At 43.5% G+C, this 27,160-nt stretch overlaps 2 protein-coding genes across 2 annotated transcripts; one reads left to right on the top strand and one right to left on the bottom strand.

Annotated features, from left to right (window-relative positions):
- Positions 1-1,035: 1,035 nt before the first annotated feature.
- Positions 1,036-19,178, bottom strand: LOC146348354 (uncharacterized). Its single transcript, XM_084851653.1, has 5 exons — positions 18,888-19,178; positions 8,443-8,479; positions 5,439-5,586; positions 4,545-4,689; positions 1,036-1,152 (listed from the first exon to the last, which is right to left on the bottom strand). Exons 1-5 carry the CDS (start codon positions 19,176-19,178, stop codon positions 1,036-1,038), a joined length of 738 nt encoding a protein of 245 aa, XP_084707779.1.
- TMEM167B (transmembrane protein 167B) lies at positions 19,109-26,025 on the top strand. Its single transcript, XM_084852898.1, has 3 exons — positions 19,109-19,186; positions 19,465-19,596; positions 21,665-26,025. The coding sequence occupies exons 1-3, from the start codon at positions 19,177-19,179 to the stop codon at positions 21,745-21,747; spliced, it is 225 nt and encodes a 74-aa protein (XP_084709024.1). The 5' UTR covers positions 19,109-19,176; the 3' UTR covers positions 21,748-26,025.
- Positions 26,026-27,160: the final 1,135 nt, after the last annotated feature.

Here is a 27,160-nt window from a genome sequence, read left to right as displayed (position 1 = left end):
AGCCTGTAAGCAAATCTAGAGGATCAAAAAAGCTCACATGGGTGCTAAACTTAATTTAATGTTAGCGTTACTTGGTTCTGTTTACAGACAGATGAATATCTGCTGGGCCATCTAATAGCAGCAAATGGTATGAAAACAGGGATTGCAGCCATTCACAAACTGAAGGGCCTTGAACTTGCTGTCTGTGGTACAATTTATGCAATCAAGTATCCTGCACTCTCTATGTTTTAATCGCATTTATTCAGAGTTTGAAATCCATAGCTGTAAATGAACCAAGTTTGGCAAATCCTGAATATGGCGCATCCTAATCTTATGAAGTAGGCCTCACTTTCCCACCATCCTAACACATTCCAAGTTAGTCTGGCCACTGCTTGAATGCCTCACTACCCTTAATGCTTTCTTCTTGGTTGGAGGCTTTAAAGAGAGAGAGAGAGAGAGAGAGAGAAAGTCTAAACAGATCGTCTTGTTAGCAAGCATGTACCTCTCCACAAGATCATCCATGCTGCTCCATGCCAAAGTTAACTTTAATGGTGAATTTATGTATTATGTATGTAAGCTTTGGGGAAGCTGACAGTGCTGGAGCTAGTGCACAAATTATTAGCAAATTTCCTCAAGGGGGGAGCAGTCCAAAGAAAATAGGGATCCAGCTGGGGTTGGGAGCCTAGTAAAAGTTGCAGTACACTCAAAAATGGCAATATTTTCTTCATAAAATGCATTGTTGAACAGCAAAATGAAATACATATAAATAAAAAGACAGCCATGCCCACCACGCACTGCCTCTAGGGCAGGTCCCAATCTGTCCATCCATCCCTGTATGATTGTCCTCTCAACAGACATGCCTGTGCCCAAAAGCTGTTTATCAAATGGAGAGCCCTTGCTTCTTACTGCATCCTGCCCCTGTGGTTAGCTTGAGCATTGGCTCTGCAGGCAAGCGAGAGGAGGCTGTGGCAGATGCTCTTGTCCCCTGTCGAATTGGTGTGCGTGATCTTCAGTCAGGGAGCCATTCTGACAGAAATGGCACTTGCAGCTCATCTCTCATGTCTGCCTTATGCCTGTTTCAGTAGTCAGCTTAATCTTCCTCAGGCTCTCTTTGACAAGGATGAACTCAGGCCTTCCGTCTTGCTCCCCTTTCAAGGCCAGCTCTCTCTCATGCTGCAGAGCAAAGGGGGGAAACTTTATGTCTAGCAAAAGCAGAAATTCCACACAAATATCAGGCGACAATCCTCCTGTAAGCCACAGTCTTGCATAGCATTCAATTCCATTACAGTTTTACACTCTGAAACTTAAATGACAACAAAGGGTTGAAAATGCTTTGAGGGAGGCATTGCTTCCCATGATTGACACACAGATTGCTTTTGTCCTACGCCTTGTCACTTCTGAATAAGTAGGTTTTGCATGTTTTTGAAGATATACAGAAATCTGAAAGACCTGCAAAAGTGAGGTGAATGTTTATATTCCAAGCACCAGCTCTTCTTTCAAATGAACTTCAATTTTCTTGAAAGAAGGGGGCACTTGATTCCAACCTTGATTATTTATGCTAATGTTTATTTATTTATCTATCTATTTATGCTAAAATGTCTATTCCATTTTCCCCGTCCAGTGGAGATGCCCAAAGCAGCTAACAAGAAGATACAAACACAACAACAAAAGTAAAAACAATAATAATCCAATCATTAAAATAACTAACTAAATAACAAGCACATCATGAGGTTGAACACAGCATAAAAACGAACCTGGAGAGCAAAACAAACAGACAATAACTTAAGCAACAACAGAATCAAAGACTTTCTGAAAAAGAAAAGTTTTCAAGGTTGCCAGAAAAACAAGTAAAGAGGAAGATCTAAGATCTTGGGGCAGGGGATTCCACGCACAGGGTGCTGCCACAGGAAAGGTTCTCTCACATACTGGTTCACACAACATGAGAGTCCATCATGGGTTATTTAACACTGGTGGTGCTGGCCACCATTTTGAATGTGCCAATTCCCGATTGGGGGGGTTGCTGTGTCATCCAAACTCAGACATTGGGGGTTATGTGAGGGTTAAACAACCCTCGCATAACCCCTAATAGCCAGGTCCACACAGGCATTGCATATTTAAATTGCGCCCGGCATGTGCTGTGGCTCACCATGGCTTAAATAACCCACAGTGAGCCCCAGCGTGTTGCGCGAACCAAGTCATTGCCTCCAGCCAGGCTTCAGAAGGCCTTGGGACACACAAGAGGGCAGTAAAAGCTGATCTCAGAGAATGGGCATGAGAGGAGACCATACCTCAAGTAGGTTGGCCACAAGCCATTCAGGGGTTTAAAAGTAATGACCAGCATATCGAATTGCACTCAGAAATGAAATGGCAGCCAGCACAATAAAAGGGCCACATGACCCCAACACTTGGCCCCAGTCAAGAGTTTAGCATTTCGTACCAGCTGAAGTTTCCAAGTGGTTCTCAAGGGCAGCCCCATGATTACAGTAGTCCTATTGTGATTTAACTAATGCATGTGTGATCATGGCCAGGTCTGGCTGCACCAGAAATGGGTGCAGCTGGCACACCAGTCTACGCTAGGCAAAAGCATTATGAGAACACCGAGACCCTAAGGTGCTGAACAGTACCACGTTTTGTGACCCATGTATTGTGAGAGGTTGGGAAAGCTTTCTTGGGCAGAAACCTATTCAATACTTGAAGACGTAGGTTCCTCCCCCCCCCCCGCCACCCCCTCCAAGCTGTCATGTGTTGCTGTTGGGAGAGGCAGGCCACCAAACTAGGTTATAGGCTTCAGCCAAGAAACATTGACCCTCAGGCCAAAATTTAAACTAACCTCTAACTCCAAAGTTCCTTTGCTCAAGTCCCTCTAACATTTACACCTCAATATTTTCCCAAAGCTTGGAGCCCCAACAAAAATCATAGATCTAATATTTGTATTTGTTTATTAATTTACATTTTAAAGCTGCCCAGTAATTGAAATTCTCTGATAATGTTTTGACGCCACCTGACTTGTTTCAGCAGGCCTGTGTCCTCCTTCTGATCAGTTTTTGCCCCTTGGCTTTCTCTTTTGTTTTTGAAATGTTTATTTCATGCATTGCTTATTGTTTGTTTTCAGTTAGTGTATTCGATTCATGTTTTAGTTGTAAGCGGATTTGGCAGCTCATCTGGACTGGACAAGCAGGATATAAATTTTTACAATGAATAATAAATAATCAAAGAGGCCTGGTAAGACAGATGAGGGGCCATAGGTCAGTGGCAGAGTACAGGTTTAACCTTCAACCTCTGTAAATTACAAAAGCAGCCCAGGTAGCCATTGGGATGGCTCTGCCACCTACAGTTATCTAGTTAACAAGAGCCTTGCCATTTGCTCTGTACGATTTCCATCATCCAGGCCATTTGGCAATTCCTATCAGCAGCTATGAGATAGTAATTACTGGTTTTGTTAGGAGAGCATTTGCTGTGATACTATTCTAGATACTAACATCAAACTCATCCTTTGGGTGTGTATCCTTATGTAGTCAGAACATAACTTTCCACGCACATGGAGGGTTCAGCAGGTTTTGGGGTTTGCAGAAATGCAAACAATATTTAGAAAAAACACCCCTAAGGGGTTGGACTGAGCACGTTCAGTGGACATGAAATGCCAGTTGACTGTTGGGGAGGGGAGGCAGAAAATTATCAAGAGGAAATGTTATGGAGTGTCCTGGAAAGCAGCATGGTTGGCTGGAATCCTGAAGAGCAGCACTCCACACTGCAACATTTGGTTGCAAGTACCCCTTGTGCTAGAATAATAATGTTCCACATGATAATATTCTCTCGTCCATTTTCTTAAACTGGTTAATCTTTGGAGATGCTTCTTCAGCCCCTTATCTAACTAATGGCTTTTGTAAACATGATGTTTTCCTGTAGCAAAAAGTGTCGCTTTTTGCTAACATCTTCAGATATTTGTAAGTGGCATGCATTTCATATACAGTCATGAACAACTCATAAAGCTGACCCATTTCATTTGTAACAGTAACATTTCCTAGGAGTAATCTGGTTTGAGATTGTGTCTTTCTTACACTCAAACTCCACCATATGCTCTCTCTGTCAATAAAACACCACCTTTGTTCAGTCTTGCCTTATACTAGGAACCTGCCCTTGTTCCCATTGTGGTTGGTACTGAAAATCAGTAGTGGAGCCTTATAACTGCCATCTGACAGGCATCACAACCCCTCCTTCTACATGTGGCTGTTGCCGTATCTACCTGGGCTCCTCAAACTTAAGCCAACCCAACACTCCTGTGTTTAGCCAAGCCCCCGTTTCCTTCCATAGCAACTCTGATCGAGGCATGGCAGTGGGCTTGTCATGCACAGTGCAAGTAAAACAGTAAAAATGTTGGTAGCTACAGGAACAGATACGCTTGTGATCATGGCATAGACAGTCTTGATGTTCTGGGGGCCTGTTAAGGATGAGTATGCATTTCTGGTAGTAGAATGAGGGAGAGTTATGTTATTAGGTGGATAAAGAGCGACTCGATGTTGCTGTGATAGACTAGAAAAGCTAATGAGGGAATAGATGGAGCAGACCTGGCCAAGTTTCTGCTGTCGTTTTCTCAGCTCTTCTTCCAGATCTGTCAAGGGTTTCTGGATCTCTTCCTGCTGCTTCAGCTGCCTGATTCTCCTGGCTTCTAGAACTCTCTGAAGTTCAGGCTTGTGTTCTGGAAGCAGCCCCCTATGGATAGGACAGCACAGCACAAAAAGAAAAGCCTGTGACTCTTTCCTCTCCTTTCCCTGCCCAAAACTCCAGCTATTTCTCTCTTCCCTTTTTTGGTTTGGCACTAGGGTTCATGAAAACTCAGGACTCTTCTGCTAACAGAAATTAACTATGCTGTGTTTGGGCACTGAGCTCATCTTTCTTATTTTTCCTGGGATGTGTTCTCTGGAGTGGATTACTGGGAACTAGAGCTCCTCACATTTATTCTCTTCCATTCCCCAAGCCCTTCTTACCCAGTGCTTCATCAAGCTGATGGGAAGTTTCAGGTGGTTTCTTCTTTCATCTGTGTTGGGCAGAACTGGCCCTCCCTTTTTTATTTGGCTCAGTGGAAATCCCATGCTACCACTCAGGGTGCTAGATGTAGGTGTTTTTCAGAGATATCTCACTGGTCCATATCCAAGCCAAAAGACTTTATACCAAGGCAGTGGAGGCTGATTTGGGGAGTGCGTTGTATGCCATTTCCTCAGGCTGTCTGTAGCACAGGAATCACAAACCAAAGACACAAGGCCACAATTGCATGAAAATGAGAACATGGTCTCTGTTCTGCATTATAAAGAGTATAGAGATTGTGTTCCCATTTTCATACAATTGGGGCCTTGTGTCTTTAGTAGTGGTTCCCTGTGGGGAGCCTTCCCTTCTGATTCTGCCTGTTGAACAGGAGTGCCAACTCCCCTACCAGGCAAACCCTGGATTATAGGCCCACTCACCTCCTATGAGTGCGAAGTAGCTCTTGGTGCAACTCCTTGTGGTGCCTGGACTCCTTCACTGGGTTTGGCAGTTTCTTGGGCTCAATGAGGCTTCTATGGCTTTCAGATCTCTGGTAGATGCCATGCTCAAAGCACCTGCTATCTCTGTCTGGAATGTAATGATGTAATAATTTCTGCAGCGCAACTCAGGGGCCAGCATTTTTCAGCAGTCACAAAGTTCCTTAGAATCTCACACTTTACTTTCTTATGATGAGTTCCTACAGAGTTTCTTCATGACCCTAAAACAGCTTACCCCAGCATGGTATCCTCCAGATGTGTTGGATGACAACTCCCATAATCCTCAGTCAGCATGGCAAATGCCCATGATAATGGGACTTTTAGTCCCACACAGCTGGAATAACGCCCTAAACTATTCAAGCAACAGCAAACTGTGCAGAGTTTTCTAAAGGTTTATGGAGATGGAATTGTTTGGATGGGCTTATCGCTGTGTAGAGCTTCCTCAATAGCTGGGTTTACTGAATTACTTGGTTGAGCACAAGGCAATTGTCATGCAAGAGGGCCTCAAATGATCTTCCATTTTGAGATTTAAGGCAAGATTTTCCTCATAATTGATTGCCATAGGAGGTCAGCCACAGATGGTCTATCATGACATCTGTAGTGTTAACTCTTCCACAGTTAATTGTTATATAAACACGCCCTCATGTGGTGAAAACCACACATTTCAGCCGCTGAACATGTTCAGAACCTGAAATCTATGGTTGTTACCTCTATTTCATCACACAAGGGCACATTTATACAAACCTTACCTTTTTATAAGCAAAATTTTGCATTGCAAAACATTCTCAAGTCCATTATAAATGACCTTCAGCAGATGATGAACAGGTACAAGCAGGTTCAAAGCAAAAGGGAGGTGGATAGACAATTGGACTTGGACCAGACAGAACTGGTTTCAAATCCTTTTCAACCTTGAAGCTCAATGGGTGGCCTTAGATGGAAATGTAATAAATATAAAGAAGGAAAATAGATACATTTTGCTGTGTACTTGTGGTATAAGGAGACTGTCTGTGTTAACTCAGAGTGACGTAAGGGGAAAACCTCATGTCTCTCATTTCCCTGGGATACAGAGCTTTTCTACACAAGACTGTTAATCATAGTATCCACTTTCAGTTTTGTCACAGAATTGAGATCTGAGCACTCCACAAAGAGCTTTTCTTTTCCTGCTTATCTGCTACATAACCTTTAGGTGGTGCTGTGGTATAGCGGAATGTCACAATTACACAAGTAGGAAAATACCTTTTCTTTCGCTTTCAAAAATAATACCCCATTTTCCCTGCTCTAAAAAAAGCCAGGAAAGTGCTCTTAAAAAACAGAAGCGAAACTGGAGGATCACGTCTAAAGAACCCATGAACAACTGTGAGTAGGGAATCACAGGTGCACAAAAAATGCCTTGTGTAGAAAAGCTCAGAAGAGTGATCAGTTATTGGATAGTCCAGCCTTCCCCAACCTAGTGCCCTCCAGATATCTTGGTCTATAACTAGGCATGGTGGGAGTCGTAATCCAACACATCTAGGGGGCACTGGGAAAGCTGTGATAGTCTTTATGGCAGGGTAGTCAACCTGGTGCCCTCAAGATGTTTTGGACTACAACTCCCAGGCTGCCTAACCCTGCATTATGGGATGGCAGGTTGTGATTCAGTGCAGTGTTACATTTTGCAGAACAGCATGAATTTCCCATCAGGCAGCAAGATCAGTCACTCCTCTGTGTTAACTGCTGCACATTGAATCCTCACTAGTCAGTACTAATGCCTTTGTACTATTTATGTCTTTATAGTGTTTATATTTTACATATTTATTTAAAATATTTATACTTTTTCTTTTCCAGACCAGTGCAAAGTGTGATATTTGTTACCTGGGAAAATATGATTCTACCATCTAGGCAATGCATCATCATCCATTGCTATTCTGACCGCTGCATGGAGTATGGTTGGATCAGTGTCATGGGCACTGTTGGGATATTATCTGTGATGTTTGTGAGGAGCAGGAGCAACACAACACTGCCTCTGCCCCCCTCCATGACAGCACTTTCTGAAACTCAGCACCAGAGTGTTTGCTCATCCCTGTCTTTAAAAACAAGAAGCTTTGAAGAGCAACAGAGCTCTTCTACTGACTTGCCACCCTTCTTTTGTTGTTGCTCTTCCGTTCTAATTAGTTGGAGTCTGGGTGCCCCCCATCCCTTGTCCCAGAGCATACCTCTTGCTACATTTTTTTTAAAGGCGGTGATGAACTATATTCATCATATGACTGACTATACCACCACTACTCTCAACCAAGATTATTTTCCTCCATCATCTGTCATGGAGGAACAAGATAGTGCTGGGAACAGAGCTTCTGGCAGGATTATACTAAAAAAAAGTGTGCTTGGGGCACACTTATTTTAAAAATGTAAGAAGAGTCATGCCAAAAGCCTGTCTCAGTCTTCCCCAACCTGGTGCTTTTCAGATGTTTTGGGCTACAACTCCTATCAGTCCCAGCTGGACTGGGGATGATTGGGCATAGTCCGACACTTCCGCAGGGCACCAGCTTGGGGAACGCTCACTTACCTAGTCCAGCATTCTGATCACACAGTGGCCCACCACATGCCTATGGGCAGTCCACAAGCAGGACATGAGTGCAATAGCATCCTGCCACTTATGTTCCCCGTATATATCAAATAAATAGGCTCTACGAAATTCAAAAGGCATCTTAGAGTGAGTTCCAATAGTCACGTGCCTTTCGTTTCTTATATGAAAAAAAATCAGGACCATCCTTCTCTGCAGAATACAACTGACTTTCACTGCCAGAGGCAATGAGGAAATCCCACGAGAAAGAGGGAGGCAGCCTGCTTTCCATCCCTCAGAAGATGAGTGCCACCCCCAGATCTCCATCCTTGTGTAGTTTCTCCTGACGTTTACAAACCTTTTCCCCACTTTTTTCTTTTTTTTACCTTAGGCGTAGAATATTCTTACCTGGGTTTAAGCTGCTCTTATGAGTTCTGTATTCACCCTAGAACAAAAAAGGCTGACATTAGGGAAGAGACAAGCATTTCAGGAAAGCAATGGATAAACAAAACCCTGAATGCCATTGTTACGTTTGGCCTGCTTTTCCGAGTGGTGAGAAGTTGTAGGGGCACAACACTCTCCTGGGTTTGGCCTTTTCGGGGGGAAGGAGATCACTAGAGGCTTATGGCGTTTTGTAATATTTGAGTTAATTTACAAATACACAGATTGAGCAACAGCTGAAATTAACAGCAAAATCCACTGCCCCACATTAGATCTCCAGAGAATGCCCCCACCACCCCCAAAGGCACTTTTCAGAGCTTGCTCTTTTCCTGCCTCTCTCTCTCTCTGCTTCCAGAGGATGCCTAGTGCTAGAGTGACCACTCATGCATTACCAAAAAGGAGGACAAAAGAGGATACCAATTTCCATAATAATTGCACATGCTCATTTATATGTCTAAATACAAATTCAGACTTAACAAGTATGATTTAAATAGAAATGCCATACATCTCACCACAGTGGAGAAGACTGGGACCAGGTGACCTGTGTACCTGTTCAGTGTGCTGTCCAGATGCTGTTGATGGGCAACTTAGAGGCCCCTCCCTGCTCTCCCTTCTGATGGTTCTTTATCTTTAAACCACACTTGGACTGTGCAGCCCCTCAAACAGAGGACACCTTCAAACAGAGGACTGTCTTGTATAAAGTGGGAACACCTGGCCACCCTACCTAGTTCTACCAATTTGAAGGCATTATGAAGCTCTTTTTCTTCTTAATGGGTTTTCTGTGGTAAGAAAAAAGTTGGACAAAGCCATGGGAAATCATGGGAGGGTTACAAGAAGACATCTGGAATTCTGTGAATGAGGCAGAGTGATGGTGCAATAAAAGCCTTGTCTGGAAGCAACGTGAGTCTCTTCCCAAAACGTGTAACTATGTTCAGTTTCTCAAAATGCTTCTGTTGTTTTCCATTTACACCAAGTTTCCTCCCCTCCCTCTGGCTGGAGGAAGGGAATAAGGATGAGCTGCCTTGAATGCCATTTTTTTTTAGTATAAATCAAATAAACAAACTAATAAATAAAAATCTTCTTCAGTCATCTCCCAGCCTTCCTGGGCCATTTGCCCATAATTTCTTAACAGAAGATGTGCCCTGGCAGCTTTGTCACTGACCATTAAAGAACGTTTAGCATTCCTGGCCCCATTAACCCACTATTGTCCAACACACCAATGCTTTAATAGGATGGTTATGTGGGAAATCTATTAGCATAGTTGATTATGTATTCCTAATTGGTCACATTATGGGTGCTTCCAAATGGAGGGCTCCTAGCCCCACCAGTGAGAGGGCACTGTGCAGCTATTCTGTCTTTTCTTTCTTAACACCTTATCTGCCACAAGAGAAAGATGGAAGAAGCAGTGGGAAACTACAGGAGAGTTATGTATTGAAGACGTTGTCATCTGGACCTCCCTGTAACAATCCATGAATGAAGCAAGGCAATGGTGCCATAAAGGTCTCATCTGGAAGCACCTGTTGTGTCATGTGAATATATAGCATGGTGCCAACAGTGCCCTTTCAGGTGTTTATAATAAAACAGAGTAATACTAATGTAAGTAGAGCTAAGTGAAAGTATAGGAGTTGGTTCTTGGTCCATCAGTCCAATGGCTACAGTTCAAGGGCTTAATCATGATTCTCCAGCTCTTTCACTAGCCACTGCATGAAGGCTTTATATCACAGCTTCCCTCAGAAATAGGGCTATTTACCAATTTTACTAAAGTGCTTTGAAATTAGCAGATGAAAGGAGCCAGACAAAATAAAGTATATACCTTATTTCTATCAGTCAGTAAAGCATACCTTCCAGTTGACCCTAATAAGCAAGAACCTAGAATAACACTCAGTCATATGCCAGCCTGATATTGGAAAAGGCCCAGATAATAAGGCTCTGGGGCTCCCACCACTCCAATCTTCTACACATGGATCTTGTTTCTTTTGTAAATCAAACTTTTCTACTGGCCTGGCAACTGATAGGAAAACTCACAGACATTACACATCACTAAGGGAGTCTACACCATGTAATTTCCCATAACTATGTTTCTTCTCCCATCTCTTCTATTTTGCCCTGATCATTCACAAGATCTTCTCAACATAATGAGGCTATTCTGGATCTCTGTGGAGCTTTGAAAGATTAGATTTTCCATCTCTGAGCAGATTCCCCCTTTAATCCACTGCTGGTTAGCACATCATCTGTCAGACTGAGGCTATGTCCCTCATCCAAAGGAAACAGTGTGAAAATATTGTGATGCCAGCAGGCCCATCCTGCACCCAGACATTTCATTGACATGGGCAGAGACTGAGAACACACTAGGGTTGGCGGGGGGGGGGGGAGGTTGGCATCATATATGAGGGCACTGAGCTCCCACCTAGACATCCTAGTTACATTTTTTCTCTGAGTGGTCTTTCACAAGAGCTTGGAGAGCCGGGCAAATGAGTGCTGCTTTAATGTGCCTTCACAGAGATTTCCAGTGGTACAGCCAAAACCACCATGTATTTCTGTTGCATTCTTATATGGTGTTGGGGATAAAGCACAGCGTTTCTAACACATATCCAGGGCTAGCCCAGAATATTTTGTAGATCACAAAGAAGAGGAACAGGTTCTTAGGCTGCCAGATATAATTTATTATAAGGAGGGCTTCTTATAATAAATTCTATCTTGCATGCTGAGACCCCATTTCTCTGCTTTGTGATCTACTTTGGATGCTCACCTCCTCCTGTTTTCCAGAATATTTTGTAGCCTGAAGTGAAGAACAAGATCACGTACACCCTTCCATGTACAGAAACCAAATGGGCTGGCATTTGAATCTTACTTCAGCACTGGAGATGGGGCAGCATCCACTACTGAACTTGAGGGTAGCTGGGAGTCATAGGAGCTTTTTCTGTCCAAACATGCATAAGATTGCATCCTAATGGTTTTTAAGTTGTCATTCTCAAAGCACCATCTCTATTCCGGTGAAGCTCGGGGATGTGCATACAGCTTTGTCAGCAGCCTTTGGCCTCTCCCTGCAATCTCTCCCCCTGCCCCCTTCATTGGATCGGAAATGTTGATTAGTGTTACTTTTGTGCGCACCAAAGCAAATGAGATAGGAGCCCCATCTACATGGGGCATTTACTCTGGCTCACAGATGATCATGGCAGAGGATGTAATCCCTGCTCTGCATCAACCGTACACTTTTCTGCCTGAAAAGCCACTTCTTTGCAAAGTTGCTTTGTGCCGGATTTTCCCATTGCAGCCTCAGTGTGGTTTGGGAGTCTGTTTCCCACAATTGGCTTTGTGGTGCAGGCTGGGGGGAGCACCACCGATAGGCAGAAGGGAAAGTCGCGTCATGAAAAGGTGGACACGAGGAGAGGTGTTAGCTAAACATGTCTACACAGAAGTAACTCATTGTCTTCCATTGCACGTCACTGAGCATGTGAACAGAGAGGGGGTGAGAAGCAAGCCTGTTTTAAACCTCCGCTCTTATGAAAGAGTGAAGGTACGCAGGACTGTAACCATTTTAAAAGCTGAATGCCCCCAAATGACCCTTATTCCCGCTGAGAAAGGATGGATATGAGGAAAAGTGTTGTCTAAACATGTCTCCTCGGAAGTAACTCATTCCCTTTCATTGCACTTCACTAAGCACAGGAGCGAGGAGAGGGAGAGAGGCAGGGAGCAAGCTCATTCACTGCCCCGCACCTACACAATTGATGATGTTCAGTTCTACGCACGGGACTCTGCCCACCCAACCCCAAACTAATCTGGTTTCAGGTGCTGTTTGCCCCATGAAAGTGGTTTTTAAAAGATGTATACATTAAACGCAATGTATACATTACTGGCTATGTTTGCCATGGGAGGAGCAAACTGGATTTAATGAAAATACGGATTTAAGCAGAATGGCCTTAGAAATGGCCATTCTCCATGTAGATGGGGCCAGGGGCTGTGAAAGCCAAAGCTTCCTCCTGCTTTCTCTGTAGCGTGAACATACCCAGTGCTAAAAGTAGCCTTTCTGGCAGGCCGGCTTGAGCCCCTTGGCTTAGGCAGTGCTTGGGCTGCTGTGGAGAGGACATAGGGGAAAGGGGATGTAAGAGTGAAAATGATGACTAGGCATAGAAGCAGGATTAAGTATAATCTAGGAGTTTATCCCTGCAGGAGGGTGTTTTGTGAGGGAAGAACTGTTTGTTTCTTTCGCCTGTGACAAGGCAGGTGCAGCATCTGAGTAGGGAAGCTGGAGAAATCCGCCGTGGATTCAAATGAGGCTGGATTCCAAAGAATCTGACCTCCAGGGTCCGCAGCGGACCAGCCGCACTCACCTCCAGGTCCGCAGGAGTTCCCACAGGGCAGCTCTCCAGCTTTCTAAAAAATGCGATAGGCTAATGGCGGCTGCCATTAGCTTATCGCAGGAAAATTACAGGTGTAAATGGCATATTGTATGCCGTTTGTGGCCATAAAGCACTTTTACATAAATACAGCCATAAACAGCTGCAATTTATGTAAAGGTAAGTGCTCTACACTGCAAATGGAGTAAGATATGCCATTTACGGCTGTAATTTTCCCGCAATAGTCTAATGGCAGCTACCATTATCCTATCGTGTCTTTTAGAAAGCTGGAGAACCACTCCACCAACTCTGGCAGACGTGGCAGAGCTCTGGAGAAATCCGAATTGCCCTGTGGCAGACCCCCCCCCCAGAACAGATGTTGGGGGATTTGCCCATCCCTACATCTAAGACCATTACCTTCTGAGCCATTATAGCCCTATGTAATAGGGAGGTCACTGTTGCCAGAGGGTTAATGTAGATCTCTTATGTGACATCACATGCATCTGCAGTCACTGAGCATGATCAACTGTTCACTGTTTTGTACTCTCAAGAAATACTGTGTACACCATTTCCTAACATGTAGAACAGGGGTCCAGAACCTCATGTCTAGGAGCCACATCTGGCCCACTTGGGGGTTCCAATCTGGATCTTGGAGGGTCCCCAAATGGCCATGCCTCCAGGCCCTACCCCCTTTCCCCTGTCCACTGATAGTTTGGCAGTGCCCTGGCTCTACCCCCACTCCATCCACCCCCTTCTAAAAAGTTGAAATGCCTCTCCTAAGGCTCAGTTACTGGCAGGAAGAGCTCTAAGCTAAAATATTCTGGTATTGTTTGTATTTTGGTCACACCCCTTTCCCCTTCAGCCCCGCCCACCACTGGAATGCGGCCCCCAAAAGCTTCCCCAAAATGGAATTCAGCCCTTGGGCTGAAAAAGGTTCAGCACCTCTGGTGTAAGTGATTCCACAACAACTTTTCATCCAGAGGTAATGGAGGTTTTAGCCTTGCTGTGAGTGCCATAACATTGCTGACCAACTAGCGTGTGTGTGTGTGTGTGTTTGCTGCTTTTTAGAAAAAATGTAACACAAATGTGTGGGTTAGAGAGGGAGATACAGCCTACAAAGTGAGAGAGAGATCAAAGAAAGACGGAACAATGGAGGAAAATTGCTGCAGACTGCAATGGTAACCTGGTAGTAGCTACAATTAGAAAAAAATACCTATGCTCCCATGCTTTGGTGCTCCAGTGGGGAAGCACTCAGCTTGCAATTAAGCTTTAACATCATATATATACATCAACAATTTTACAAAATGGCTCAGGAATAAGGGGAACATATGTTCTTGGATCATTGATAGCACGAACACCATCTGGGAGCTCCTTGTGATCTTTGCACTACTGTATTTTCAACAACAAAAGTACTACTTTGAAGGAAGACATCTTGTTTCCCTGCAATTAACCATCACACATGTATCACTCAGAACATGAAGAGGCCGTAAGTGATTTCTGTGAGACTGGTGCAGTTTGGAGCATGGCTAGTATATATTTTGTTCATTCAATCTGCCCAGGATGCTTTAGGTAGGCAATAGCATTTTCCATTAATTATGTCAGGGTTGGATCGGAGCCCATAGAACCCCAAAGCAGTTCTGATTCTGAGGAAGAGATAAAAACCATGGGAGAGGAACCCGCTCGCTCTTCAGAGGTGCAGCTGGAGGGAGAGTCCCTCCTGCTCACGTTCCTGAGAGTGACAGTGACCCTGGCAGGGAAAGGGAGGTACAACTGGAGCTTCTGGACGCGAGGCACCAGCGTAGGGACAAGCAAGAGGTTGCAGGTGCCAAGAGGAGGCACTCAGCCTGCTTGGTGCAATGACAACAGCTGCGCCCCGATGCCCCACAGGAGAGGGGTGGACTCTCTCCTCCTAGCCCTTAAGTTCAGAGGCTTCCCACCCTTTCCCTCCAAACGGAGACCAACTGACTCCCTAAAGCTAGAATCCCCTGGTAGGCTGCTCCCTCTCAAGTTTTTCCTCTTAGGCTAAGGCAATTAGCATCTGTAAGCGTCATTAGGGTGAATGGAAATAAAGCCTTGGAAAGAGCCCTTTTGTCTGCGTGTTGATTCTGGGCAACTTGAGGATTTCAGAAGGCAGCAAGGGCGCTCCTGACAAATTATATGATTTAAATAATTAAACATTCATGTTACAACCCCCACCCACTTCATCAGCCTAGCCCCAGTCAAGATAAAATCAGGTGGGGCCCAAATAAAAAGGTCTTCTACAGCCCAGAAAAGGACAGGTCAAGCTTTCAAGCATCTCCAGAAGAATATTCCACAATTGAAATCTGTCAGTTGTCTCTATCAGATCCAGTATCTTATTGAAATTGCTTTAGGTATTTCAATTATTTTAAATTTTGTATGTTAAAAAATGTATACTATGTTTTTATTATCTTGTATTTGTGGTTTGTAATTTTTGTGAACCACCCAGAGAGCTTTGGCTATTGGATGATATAGAAATGAAAATAATTAATAATGAAGAAGGAGGAGGAGGAGGCGGATCTTCCTGGCAAGGCCCACATGGCGCCAATGTTTTTATCTTAAAACTGCCCCCTTGTCTCAGACATTTGGCAGCATATAATGAGTTTTCAATCAGATCCTGGATACTCTTTGGCTGATTGTTTAAAATTGTTTTTAGATATATATTGTCTGTGTGTCTGTTTATATGTTTCATGTAAATGCTTTTTTGTACTTTGTATAATGTAGTTTAATGGTTTTTCTTTTTTGTGAACTGCCCAGAGAGCTTAGGCTATGGGGCAGTATAGAAATATAATGATAATGATAATGATGATGATGATGATGATGATAATACAGCCATCAGAAACCCCAGACTCTTGAGAATTTGTCAAATGTCTCATGTAATGTAGGGTGCTTCCAGATGGACAGCTGCTAGCAGTACCAATCAAAATTGTGCAGCTATTCCATTTCCACCTCAATGGAATTTTTATGGTAAGAAAAAAAGACTGAGGAAGCAGAGGGAAAACATGGGTGAGAAAGACAACACCATCTAGAACCCCCAGTAAAATTCCATGAATGAGGCAGGATGATTACATGATAAATGCCTCATCTGGAAGCACCTCAGTACACAGACAGCATGGACAGGGGAATGATCAAAGAGATCTCATCATAATGATGGAGAGGCGGCCTCTAAGATATGACGAAAGCGACTCACCCGTTTTGACTGGGAGGACCCCATGGCTGTGATCTGGAGGAACTTTTTTTCTCTTCTTTCCTTTCCTTTAAAGCTATAGAACGTTGTCTCTGAAGTACTTACAGGACATCTGAAGTGCGAGAACAGTTTAGCACTGGGGTTCCGTTTATAAAACACCTGTGCCACAGATCTATGCACCTCAGCACGAACCAAGTTCCCGTTTGTTTTTCTTTGCAGAGGAGACAGTAATGTGATTGTGGATGGACCCTGCTTCTTTTAGCAGGCTCTTCACAAAACCTATTAAAGCCCTTAGACTAATCCCTGGGTGTGTGGCTGGATGTAAGGGGGAGGCAGAGAGACAGGTGTCATGTGACATTCCTTTAAGAACCTTGGACTGATTAAGCACAGTATGTCATTTTCCAAGTCTGGAGCTCTGAAACACTTCTTAGGATGAGATAGGTTCAGCAGAACCTGGATGATTTAATTAAGTACCATTTGGGTTGTTTTACATCAAATAAAGTTATTTGGGCTGCCATCCTAACAGTGCAATCCTGCATACACCAATTGCACCAGGACCATGGATACGCTGCTGCTTGGCCCTGGAAAAAAAAAAAAGCAAAAAGCATGGCCCTGAAAACTGTACCAGTGCCCACCAATCAAGGACTCCGCTGCCATTGCCCATATGCTGCCCGCACATGGAGGAAGCCAATGAACATGGGGTGATCATCACAAGCCGGTGACGGGGACGTGCCTCCAGCACAGGAAACTGATCATCATGTTATTTATGGATGTTATGTTCCGCTACATTGTATTTTGTAAGTCTGTGACGGGGGTCGAAAATTAGCCCTAAACAATGGTGAGGGCAAAATAAACAAGGGTGAGGGATCATGGGAGTTGTAAGCCAAAACATCTGGTAGGCTACAAGTTGCCTACCCCTGACCTACAGTCCAACATTCTCAGCAAGACCACTTGTCATTCTCAGCAAGGCCACATTCTCAGCAAGCCCACTTGTCGCATTTACAGTGCATTCCTTTATACATCTACTCTGAAGCAAGTCCCATTGAGCTGAATGATGCTCACCAGGTAAATGCGTATACCATTGTAACCTAAGTCTGCAGTCCTTTATACCAGGGGCGCATAGCCTGCGCCGCCCTGACTGCTGCTGAGAAGGATGCTCTGAGTGCCGCTGAATTCGCTGCCACCTGTTCTCTACTCTCTTCCCCTCAGATCCTCATACAGAGTGGTGGGATGTGTGGCCCCGGCCCCTGAGAAAGCAACACATGCAGCCCTTGAGGCTGAAAACGTTGAGTGCTCCTACTATGCAAATAAGCCCCATTGAACTCATTGGGATTTACTTCTGAGTAGACACTCATAGGATTGCACTGCACAAGTTGTTTTGTGGGTGACAGTGTGCTCTGGAAGGTAGAGGGCTGTTCTACATGAGGCATTTATCATGCACTCATCATTCTCTATTCATGGTTGTTTACGAGTTCTTCTGTGTTCAACGTTTTCAGTGTGTTTTTTTAGAGCAGAGAAAATGCGGCATTTAATTGTGAAAGTGCAAGAAAGCATGATTTCCTCTTATGTATTTGTACTATTCCACTATATCACAGTGCCACCTAGAGGTTATGTAGCAGAAAAGCAGGAAAGAATACGCTGCTTATGTAGTGCTCTGATCTCAATTCTAGTTAGACACAGAAGCAAAACTGGCAGGTCACAACATTGTCTAAAGAACTCATAAACAACCATGAGTAAGGAATGACAAGGCATGATAAATTACAGATCCAGTGCTCCTTGCTGCTGCCACAATGCAAAAACATGGATCCGAGGACTGGATCTGTGATTTTTATGATTCAGTCTGTGGAAGTAGATGTGGTCTGTGATTGGATGGTGGTTCGGGGACAGTCCATAGAGGCAGACGCGCTCTTTGATTTGTGGTTTGGGGTCAGTCCATAGAGGCAGACGCGCTCTTTGATTTGATTGTGGTTTGGGGGATTTTCCCTGTAAAATTCATGAGGATCCATGCCTGGGATCCAACTTCTTACACTGTTGGCTACATGGAGTGCTAGCCTTTCATGTTTCAGTCTGTGGAGGCAGATGTGCTCTGTGATTGGATGGTGATTTGCGGGGGAGGTGTCCCCTTTAAAAATCATATGAAAATATGAGGATCTGATTTTTATTTCATGGGTCCAAGTTTACCCAGTCTCTATTTCTCCTGTCAAGACTGAACTCTTAAAAAGTAAACCACAATATCAACTGCAGCTCCTGTCTCAAATAGTCAGATCATAACACATGATAGTTGAAGCTCCCCACTCCAGTCTCTAACACTCCGGGAGAGAGCGGAGGACAGGAAGGCCTGGCGTGCTATGGTCCATGGGGTCACGAAGAGTCGGACACGACTGAACGACTGAACAACAACACTGGACTACACTACAAGGTTGTTGTACACCACATTCAGCTTCACCCCCAGCCTCAGTAACTGCAGTGGGTAGATAATAAGGGAAATGTTCTTCTCCTGTTCTACTGCAAGATCATTTGCAATTTTTAACACACACACCCTTCGCTTTTCCCTACCCCCACAAGAAGACGTGAGTTGAAAGCCCCTGAACCTCTGCCAATTTCTACTACATTTTAAAGGAGTAAAAGTAGTAGATGGATACGTAGCTGCCAAATGACTGCAAGGGAAAAGTCCTAGATGCTTTCCACATCCTCTTAGAGCGTAATCCTATGCATGTTTAGTCTGAAAAAAGGCCTGCAACTCCCAGCATTCCCCAACCAGCCATGTTGGCTGGGGAATGCTGAGAGTTGCAGGCCTTTTTTTTTTTCTGTCTAAACATGCATAGGGTTGCACCCTTATAAGAGCAGATGATGTCGTTGCTACTTTTAACAAGAGGCAACCGTGACTCCTTCAAAAACTGCCGAGGAATCCAGTCCGCGGACCGCAGCACTGTCGGGGCTCTACGGTCCTCCAGACCCCGCGGGTCGGTCGGTCGGTCTTCGACTAGTGCTGCCTGAAGCAAGGGTGCGCGGGCGCGCTCTTCTAGGACTAGGCAATCATAGAGAGCACTTTTCCGTCGGAGCTCGATTGGCGGCACCTGGTGGTTCCGGTGCCGCGCTGGCCGTTCATTCTGGGAGATGCGGTGACGGGGCCTCGTCCGGGCCGTGCGGGCTGCTGACATGGCTAACGGTGAGGCGGGGACAGAGTCAGGTTGCCTGCCTCACTCTGGCCTGCCCTGCAGGCTGTACTCCCCTGTTCACGGGGACTCTGCGTCCCAGTTCCTCACTCCGTTAGTCCACTGATGACTTACCCTCGCCCTCCCAAGCGGGCGGTGCCCTCGGGTCAACGGCCCGAGGCCGCCTGGGGCTCCCGCCCCCCCATTTCGGCCCTGGCCCCTTCATTCCAGCCAGCCTCAAGCGGAGGGAGCTCGGGCCGGCCGTCAGCAGTAACCCTCTTCTTCCTTTCAGTGTATTCCTTGGACGGGCTATTGGTCTTCGGCTTGCTCTTCGTGTGTACCTGCGCCTACTTCCGGAAGGTGCCTCGGCTGAAAACCTGGCTTCTCTCGGAGAAGAGAGGGGTCTGGGGGGTATTCTACAAAGGTAAGAATCTCGCCCTGAGCGGCAGGTCTCGAAAGGCCTGAGCAGCCTTCCCGAAGAACCAGGGGAGGAGGAAGTTAGGTTGTAGGCGCAGTGGAGGCTGCAGGCTCCGTGTAGTGGGGCAGTGAATCCACTCGGGGCTTCAGTCAGAACTGTAAAGGAGCTATCCAAGGTGCGATAGCTCCTTTAGAGGCCTGACTGAAACCCAGAGCAGATTCAGCAGCCCGCAGCCCCCACTCCGTAGAAGTAGTCATAACAGCAGTTGGTGATCATAGAATAGTAGGGTTGGAAGGGGCCTACAAGGCCATCGAGTCCAACCCCTTCATAGAATAGTAGGGTTGGGATGCCTGAGTTCAACTTCATATGATATAAAATTCCCACGCAGAACTGCTTCCCATGTGGGAATTTTGTGGCATGTGAAGAACTGAGTTAAGTTCACATAGCTGCTACCTGTTTTATTGTGACTTTGGATAAATCACTTCTGGTTTGTTTATCTGATCAGTCATTTCAGAGAGTGTTGGTGGATTGACTTATCCTGAATTAGCATGAGAAGATTCCCAGTTTGGACCTTCTAAGTCTAATCCTATCACTTCTATGTAGAGCCAAGCATGTCTTAAGAGTAGACCCATGAAATCAATGGGTTTAAGCAAACCCAGCTACGTAAGATTGGGATGTTAGTTCTTTATCTCAAGTAACTATGATCTTAGTCATTGTTAAACTCCGGCTGTCTCTCTATACCCAAGATAATGACCATGCTGCAAGGAATATTTTCATTTATTCCATCAAGCAAATTGAGATATGCCACTCCCCATGAAGGAAGCTTATTTCTTAACTCTAACTTCCTTGTATTGTCTAATTTCTTGATTGAGCAAATAAATTAGAAGTTGAAGTGAGTTGAGGGATTGTCATCATATAAATAAGCCTTTGATTTGTGCATTGAGTTCTGAATCTGTCAAGAGAATTTATAGTTCTGCTCTGGTAAGTGAGAGTTGTAGATGAAGCACTCCGGTGAATTGTGTGGGTGCCTGCCAATTCTAAGTGATAGGAGGAGCAAAGATCTCAGTTTTGTATTCTGTTATGTAATTTTTGCTACTGATCACTACTCTGTAGCTCCTTTATTATTTAGGAATATTGAACACAAGTGCTGCTTAGGGGCCTCCAGTGTGACCCATAACACCCCTTCCCACAAAAACTATTTCATTATTGTCAGGGCTACAGAACAAATGTCCTTTGTAAGGTAAAGGTCTGAGTCGCTAAGGTCTGCTACTATATGCCGCACTAGTGGTCACTGGTGAGTTTTAATAGCCGATTTTGTGTGTGGGGGGGGGTACCACTTTCCTCTCGGATCTCTAGGACTCAGCAAAACAAATATGTATATGCATAATACAGCTTGGTCTGATTCTTTCTATAAATGCTTATGTGCAAACAAAGTGCTAAAGGTGCAATAACATTTTTCCATCTTCTAGTGACTGACGTAGAACTTAAGGTTTGATCATGAATTCAGGCAGAATTTATATTTTTCTGTTAACAACTATGAACGTGGACCCTGGGCAACTGCTTGGTGGAAGACCTGAATCTCCAACCTATTTGAGTTTGACACCTGTTTTAGAGAGTTATCTTGAGTCGGGCTGGTGGAAAGCAATAAGGCATATCTCCCACTACATCCCTGCCAGCTCACACTGGCCAGGGCAGAAATGGAGGGTCAGTTGACAGAAACTGCATGGGGATTAACTATGCCAGTTCCAAGGCTGGTCTAGCCGATTGTTCCAGATTGTGCTCATCTAGCCAAATGGAGTGGCTTTGAATCCAGGAGAATTCCCCATTTTGTGGCTTTCTGTGCTGTCAACGGCAGCTTTCCGCCCACCTCTGGTTAAGTATCCCCCCACCTCCAGAGCAGGACAAAAAGCGCCACTCTAATCCCCCTGAGCCATCACTATTAGGGGGTTTGGATTGCCCTGGTAATGTATGTAGCAATAAAGCAGATCCAGCGTTTTGTCTAATTCTCACAAATTATTACAAGTAATGCCTAAGCTATACTGTTAAAAATGATAAATGTCTTTTGGTTTTGCAGCGGCAGTGATTGGTACAAGACTCCATGCAGCAGTGGCAATATCCTGCATTGTTATGGCTTTTTATGTCCTCTTTATAAAATGAATCCCAGCACTTCAGATGGACAGTGTTTGAACAAAGATGCTAAAGAAAGCATATTCAGAGGACAGTATCTCTTAGTGGATTTCACACAGAACCCTGCGCAGAAGTCAAGAGGAAATTCTCCTTTGACCAAGAATTGTTTGAGACTAAGGGGGTTGCTTTTGTAATAGCAACCATCCTCTGTGCTTCTAGTAGAGCTTGAATGTAATCAGCAAAAATTGTTTTTATGTGCAGATTTTTAAAATATTACCGTCTGCACAAAGAAAGCACCACAAGTTTGTGGCAAATAGAAGTGGATAATGCTTTTCCAAAGTCTGGCACAGTGTGAAATGGCAAAGGGTTTTCATTCCTGATGTTTTAAAGGGAATTGCTCTAAGTCCCAAAAATATCGTAATGAACTACAAGGGAGGGGTGTAGAGTTCCTTTCATTAACTGTTCTCTTTGATTAATGCACTTTTAAGACTGGGGGCTAAAGCTATCATAAAAATGAGTTACTGAATATGGTAAACTAGCTAGTAGGAGAGTAAAATCCTTGCACAGTTCAGATAAGTGATTATGTGCTCCTTACTCTTGAAGGAAAACCCCCCGATCTGAATCACAAACAAAATGCTGTTCGGTGATATATTCACATCTTTCTTGGAGTAATTAAATCTTACTACCTTTTACAAATGTCTAAGAGTGGCTGAAATGCTGCATGGTCTGTTCTGCTTAGCACACAAGTAAGAATTGCCAACATTTCAAACATAGCCACAGTTTTTGGATGTCAATGTGTAGCAGAAAGCAATGGGGACATATGCTGTTACATAAGTTAATAGATGTTCAAATGTTTAAGTCACACTTAAAGATCATAACTTGTATATTTTGGAAAGTATACAGACTTTCAAGGTAAAGATTTATGTTTGTGTTCTCTATTTAATTATACATTTCTAAATTCTCTTTACTCCACTCTCCCCCTGGAATGGTCTTCCTGAAATGCAGGAGGTGATCTCCTATAGTAGAAGCAGTAAAAGAGTCTGTTGAACCTGTTTATTTCAAACTTATGTTGAAAACACTTGAAGGGCAGAAATTCACAAGTGGTTTCAGGATCAGAGATTAATCTTAAAAAAAAAAATCCATTGTTTGTATAATACCAGTTAAATCTGAAAAAGAAAGTTGATTTCTTTTTCAACTTTGTAGACTTTGTTACAGGCAGGAACTGTCACTTAACACATGTTTATAAATCAGCAGGAAGCATACTGGAGCCCTTATTTGGCCTTTGGTGTTCCAGCAATGTGTGTTAAATAAATCTGTCTTATTTTTCTTCCCCATACCTCATATATCTAATAGCTACTGGAACACTTTCTTTTTTTTTTCCAATGTGTGTCATCCTTGCTGGCTGAGATCTGAAGGAATAAAAATTAGTTTTACTAACTACATGATCTAAGGAAGTGGGAAGGTCTGTTTAGGGTGGTATTTGAATTGGGAATGGCTTTCTGGTACATATTTTAGGGGGTTTTAACTTTAAGGGAGGTTTCATTTTTTGCTGTTAATAATCTCAGTGCAATACAGAAAAAATAAAATTGTAAGAACTGACCGTGGTACTATCCAAAACATTTTTGATGTAGTTGAGCAACCACTGCTGCAGATAAGGTAACTTTTAAATATTTTTCTTTGTCTTCCGGAAAATATTAGTTTCTGCCATGTAAGCCAAAGGTACTGATTGGGAATTTAGTTAGTAATTGAGATAGGAAGTTGGAACCTTATATTCTTGAAAAGACGACCTTCCTGCTGTCTAGTTCTGTTTTGCACCGGGTTTATTAGTAATTTATATCTAACCTCACAAGGTTCCTGACTGGGAATTCATAACATCTTGCTGTTTAATATCCTCAAATTCTGGGGATGGAAACCATAACATGAACCAAAAGTTTGATTGTAGGAAGCCAAGACTGCTGTTGGGACCATTCCATAAATGTGCTGGGGGCAATTCTGCATATCCCAAATATACCTTCTCCCCTTATTCCTATTGCTTTTGTTTCTAACTGAGAAGACATGTGTAGGAACTGAATGCTAATAGCATTCAGTTGAAAGATTCTGAAGCCACACTAATTAGTGATTTGCACTAACGGTGTTATATCAAAGTCTGTGCCATATAAAAATATTTGTAGTTCAATATCACATTAGAATAAAGTTCTGATCTTTCCTGATTTTCTCTGGGCATCCAGCTTGGGATAAGCTAAGTCAATGGCAGCCAGAGGGGCCATACCTGTACCTGCCCAGCCAGTTAAGCTACTTGCTTCCTGGCAACACTCAGAGCCCATGGGCTGTGTCTATGCTAGTGTTTTTATAAGAAAGGAAATACATCTGAAATAGGTCTGTTGGGTGCTTTAAGAAAACATATTGGTACCCTTATGAATTTCGACCCCAGTGAAAAATTGTATCTTTTATGTACAAAGCTGTACTGTACAAAGTCATTTAAAATAATGATTGGAGGATGCTGTTGAGTCAGTGAGCTAATTCACACAATGACAACCCATGGGTTTAAGCCATGGGTTGCTGGGTACAAGCGGGGGAGGGGGGGGAACAACCTGCAGTTAACCCATGATTTGTTGATGGTTTAACTATGGGTTGTTTAACCCCTAAACCAAGAGTGTCTGGGTTCAGACTTCATGCTAACAACCTATGAACATAGCGATTGTAAGTTGTTAAGTGGAAGTGACAGAGACAGCTCACTTGCTCCAGGTAGATTTTGGGAATCGGTGGTTTAAATAACCCGCAAATTGCTGTTACGTGCAAACCAGATCATTGTGTGAATTTTCAGGTGAAGTTACACTGATACAGTTTTGTGGGTGTTGATGTTATTAATTTGATTCTGATATAGACACGGCGTCTACTTCTTTTAGAATATTCTGTTAAGAACAGAAGGGGAAAAGCTTGACAATGGCCTATACTAGTTCTATTATGCTTAATAGAACTAGTATAGTTCTATTAAGCTCTTTGTGATGGAGGGAACAGGGAAACCTGAAGGGTAACCAGAGTCTGAGTAGAGGAGGTGCAGAAAACAAAATGCAAATGATAGCTACAAACTTGCAACATACGGCAAAAGTCTGTCACAGTATATTATAAAGTCTGTACACGTGTGTGGTTGAATTATATTATACTGTGTTTCAGTGAGGAGATTCAAACCTCTGATTTGGGTTTCTTTTTAGTTTAAGGCTGCACTCATTAAAACTGCTTACAATGAAACTTAATAGACAGAGGCATGCAGACCATACTAAAATGTGAGCTGCTGTCACCTTCTCCAGTAGCCATACAATTTATAGAGGTGACTGTTTAGTGCAGGAGTGGGTAACTTGGCCTACAACTCCCATAATCCCTCACCATTGACTATGCTGGCTAAGAGTGATGGGAGTTATAGGCCAAAACATCCAGAGCACCACAAGTTTCCCACCCTTGGTTTAGTTTGTAAACCTGTAAACTGAAATTTGAAACAAATAACCCCAGCCAAACCTCTACCAGTTTTGTCTGTGGGACCACAGTTGTATCCTGAAAATACTGATAGTAATATTGATACATTGATTGTTCCTCTTACATTTCCACTTTTTGGGAAACTCGAGAGGCCTCCTATGCATTTTAATAGCTGCCTTCAAGTAGTGAAACCTTTCCCTTACAGAACAAGAACGGGAAATAGACACCTCTTGAAAGTCTATCTAGTAAGTAGGTGTTAAAGGCACAGACATTCAGTAGGGGAAAAAACCAAGCAGTGGCGAGGGGGCCAAATAGGTGATGTGCTCATTATACTGTATGTATCTAGTGAGCTGTTGAAAAGGTAAAGAGAATTGATCCATATAGAAGTAGCTAGAGAAGTATTTTCCTGTTTTCTTTTCGAACGCACTGGCATATCCACAGTTGGTTCTGTGTGTTCAGCTCAGGTTTCAGGGTGGTATAATAGTTGTCTCACTCCCCCTGCCACCTTTCTTTTTTTAAACCACAACTACTTTGCAAGATAGGTTACGCTGTGAGACTGGTCCAAGGTCACACAGCGAGCTTCATGGTAGAGTGAGGATTTGAAGCCTAGGTCTCCGTGGCCCTACACATCCCACTTCACTGCTCTATCATACCTTTATACTTATCACTGCTAATTAATCTTTAATAGCTACCATTGCTTAGCTCTGTAATGATGATTTTTAGCATGGATTAGAACACTAATTTCATTCATAATTCTACACTGAAAAGGTGGAACAATCAAGCTGATGTGACTGCTAGTATGACAGGGTGAATTATTAAAGTTTGTTAGGTAATTAATGTGTGTGGAGTTAAAGTGATTACTTTTTTCTATTTTTTTCTCCTATTACACAGTGAAGAGTAAAAGCAGGGAAGCAGCATTTATAAAGAAAGAACATACATGGTAAATCTGAAATTCTAATACAAGTTACAGAAAGATATTAAAAACCCATCTGTTTGGAACCCCTTGAAAAGTCAGTTCTTTCATACTCTGGCCACACAATCAAGTTATATGAACTTCCCTTATACACAGTCAGAACATTGGTCCATTTAGCCCAGTATTATCTATTCTGACTGGCAGTGGTTTTCTAAGATCTTAAGCAGAGGTCGTACCTATGATCTTTTAAATTTATGATGCCAGGATTGAACCTGGGACCTACTATATGCGGTGCATATCTGATGAGCTATGCGCGCTCTCAAGTTAAACCATTGCTAACAGCTTTTCAAGCCATTCTGCAAATTGTTTTACTTCTCTAAATCCAATTCTAATTAAACTCAAACACCATTACGTATTATGGAAATTTAAATGGATACTGTATGCAACAATCCTCAACTGACCGAGTACTAAAAGGAAAGTATATTAAAGCCAGTTGTCCATTGGTTAATAGGCATACTCCAAAGTGGTTTATAATAGAAACCCCAGCCTGATTTCTGTGGGATAACGTACAAATCAAGCACTTGAGACCAGTTTCAGCTGAGAAGGCAGTGATGGAAAGAGCTTTGAGATACCTTTAAGTCCTCGATTCTCATATGAGAGTGGGGGGTAAAGAACACCGAGTGAGGCATGATGTTTTCAGAGAGAGTGTGTGTGTGCTCAAACCAGGTAAAAACCCTCCACCAATTTACAGACACGAAGGAATGTGTTTTTGTGTTCTGGTGCCCTCACTCTCCACTCTACCTTTATTCCTGTGAAAAGGTGTTACTAGACCTTTTGCGTGACTGGTTCTCAAGTCATGCTCTCTTTAGAGCCATAACCTCAGAGTCAGTGCTTGACTAAGATTCACTGAAACCAGCTTCAGGCTGTTTTTTCCCCACTTACTTCAAAATGTTCCTTCTTGGAAGAAACAATATTCTCAGTCCTGGGCCCAGTGCTCTTTGGAGGAAGAGGTGCAGGGAATGCTGATCAAATTTGCAGATGACACAAAATTGGGCGGGA

The sequence above is a fragment of the Heloderma suspectum genome, chromosome 4, assembly GCF_057233095.1.
Source record: "Heloderma suspectum isolate Gila_16-S chromosome 4, 16-S_ref, whole genome shotgun sequence".
Classification (NCBI taxonomy): domain Eukaryota; kingdom Metazoa; phylum Chordata; class Lepidosauria; order Squamata; family Helodermatidae; genus Heloderma; species Heloderma suspectum.
This window is presented reverse-complemented; position numbering and strand designations above follow the sequence as displayed.

Bases quoted from the DNA above. Each gene is read 5' to 3' on its own strand.
- TMEM167B (XM_084852898.1), top strand. The intron at 19,597-21,664 runs GTAAGAATCTCG...TTGGTTTTGCAG, and splicing joins CTGGGGGGTATTCTACAAAG to CGGCAGTGATTGGTACAAGA.
- LOC146348354 (XM_084851653.1), bottom strand. From the start codon at position 19,178: ATGTCAGCAGCCCGCACGGCCCGGACGAGGCCCCGTCACCGCATCTCC. The intron at 5,587-8,442 runs GTAAGAATATTC...ATTACATTCCAG, and splicing joins TAAGAGCAGCTTAAACCCAG to ACAGAGATAGCAGGTGCTTT. The intron at 1,153-4,544 runs GTCTGCTCCATC...TTTGCTCTGCAG, and splicing joins GACAGCAGAAACTTGGCCAG to CATGAGAGAGAGCTGGCCTT.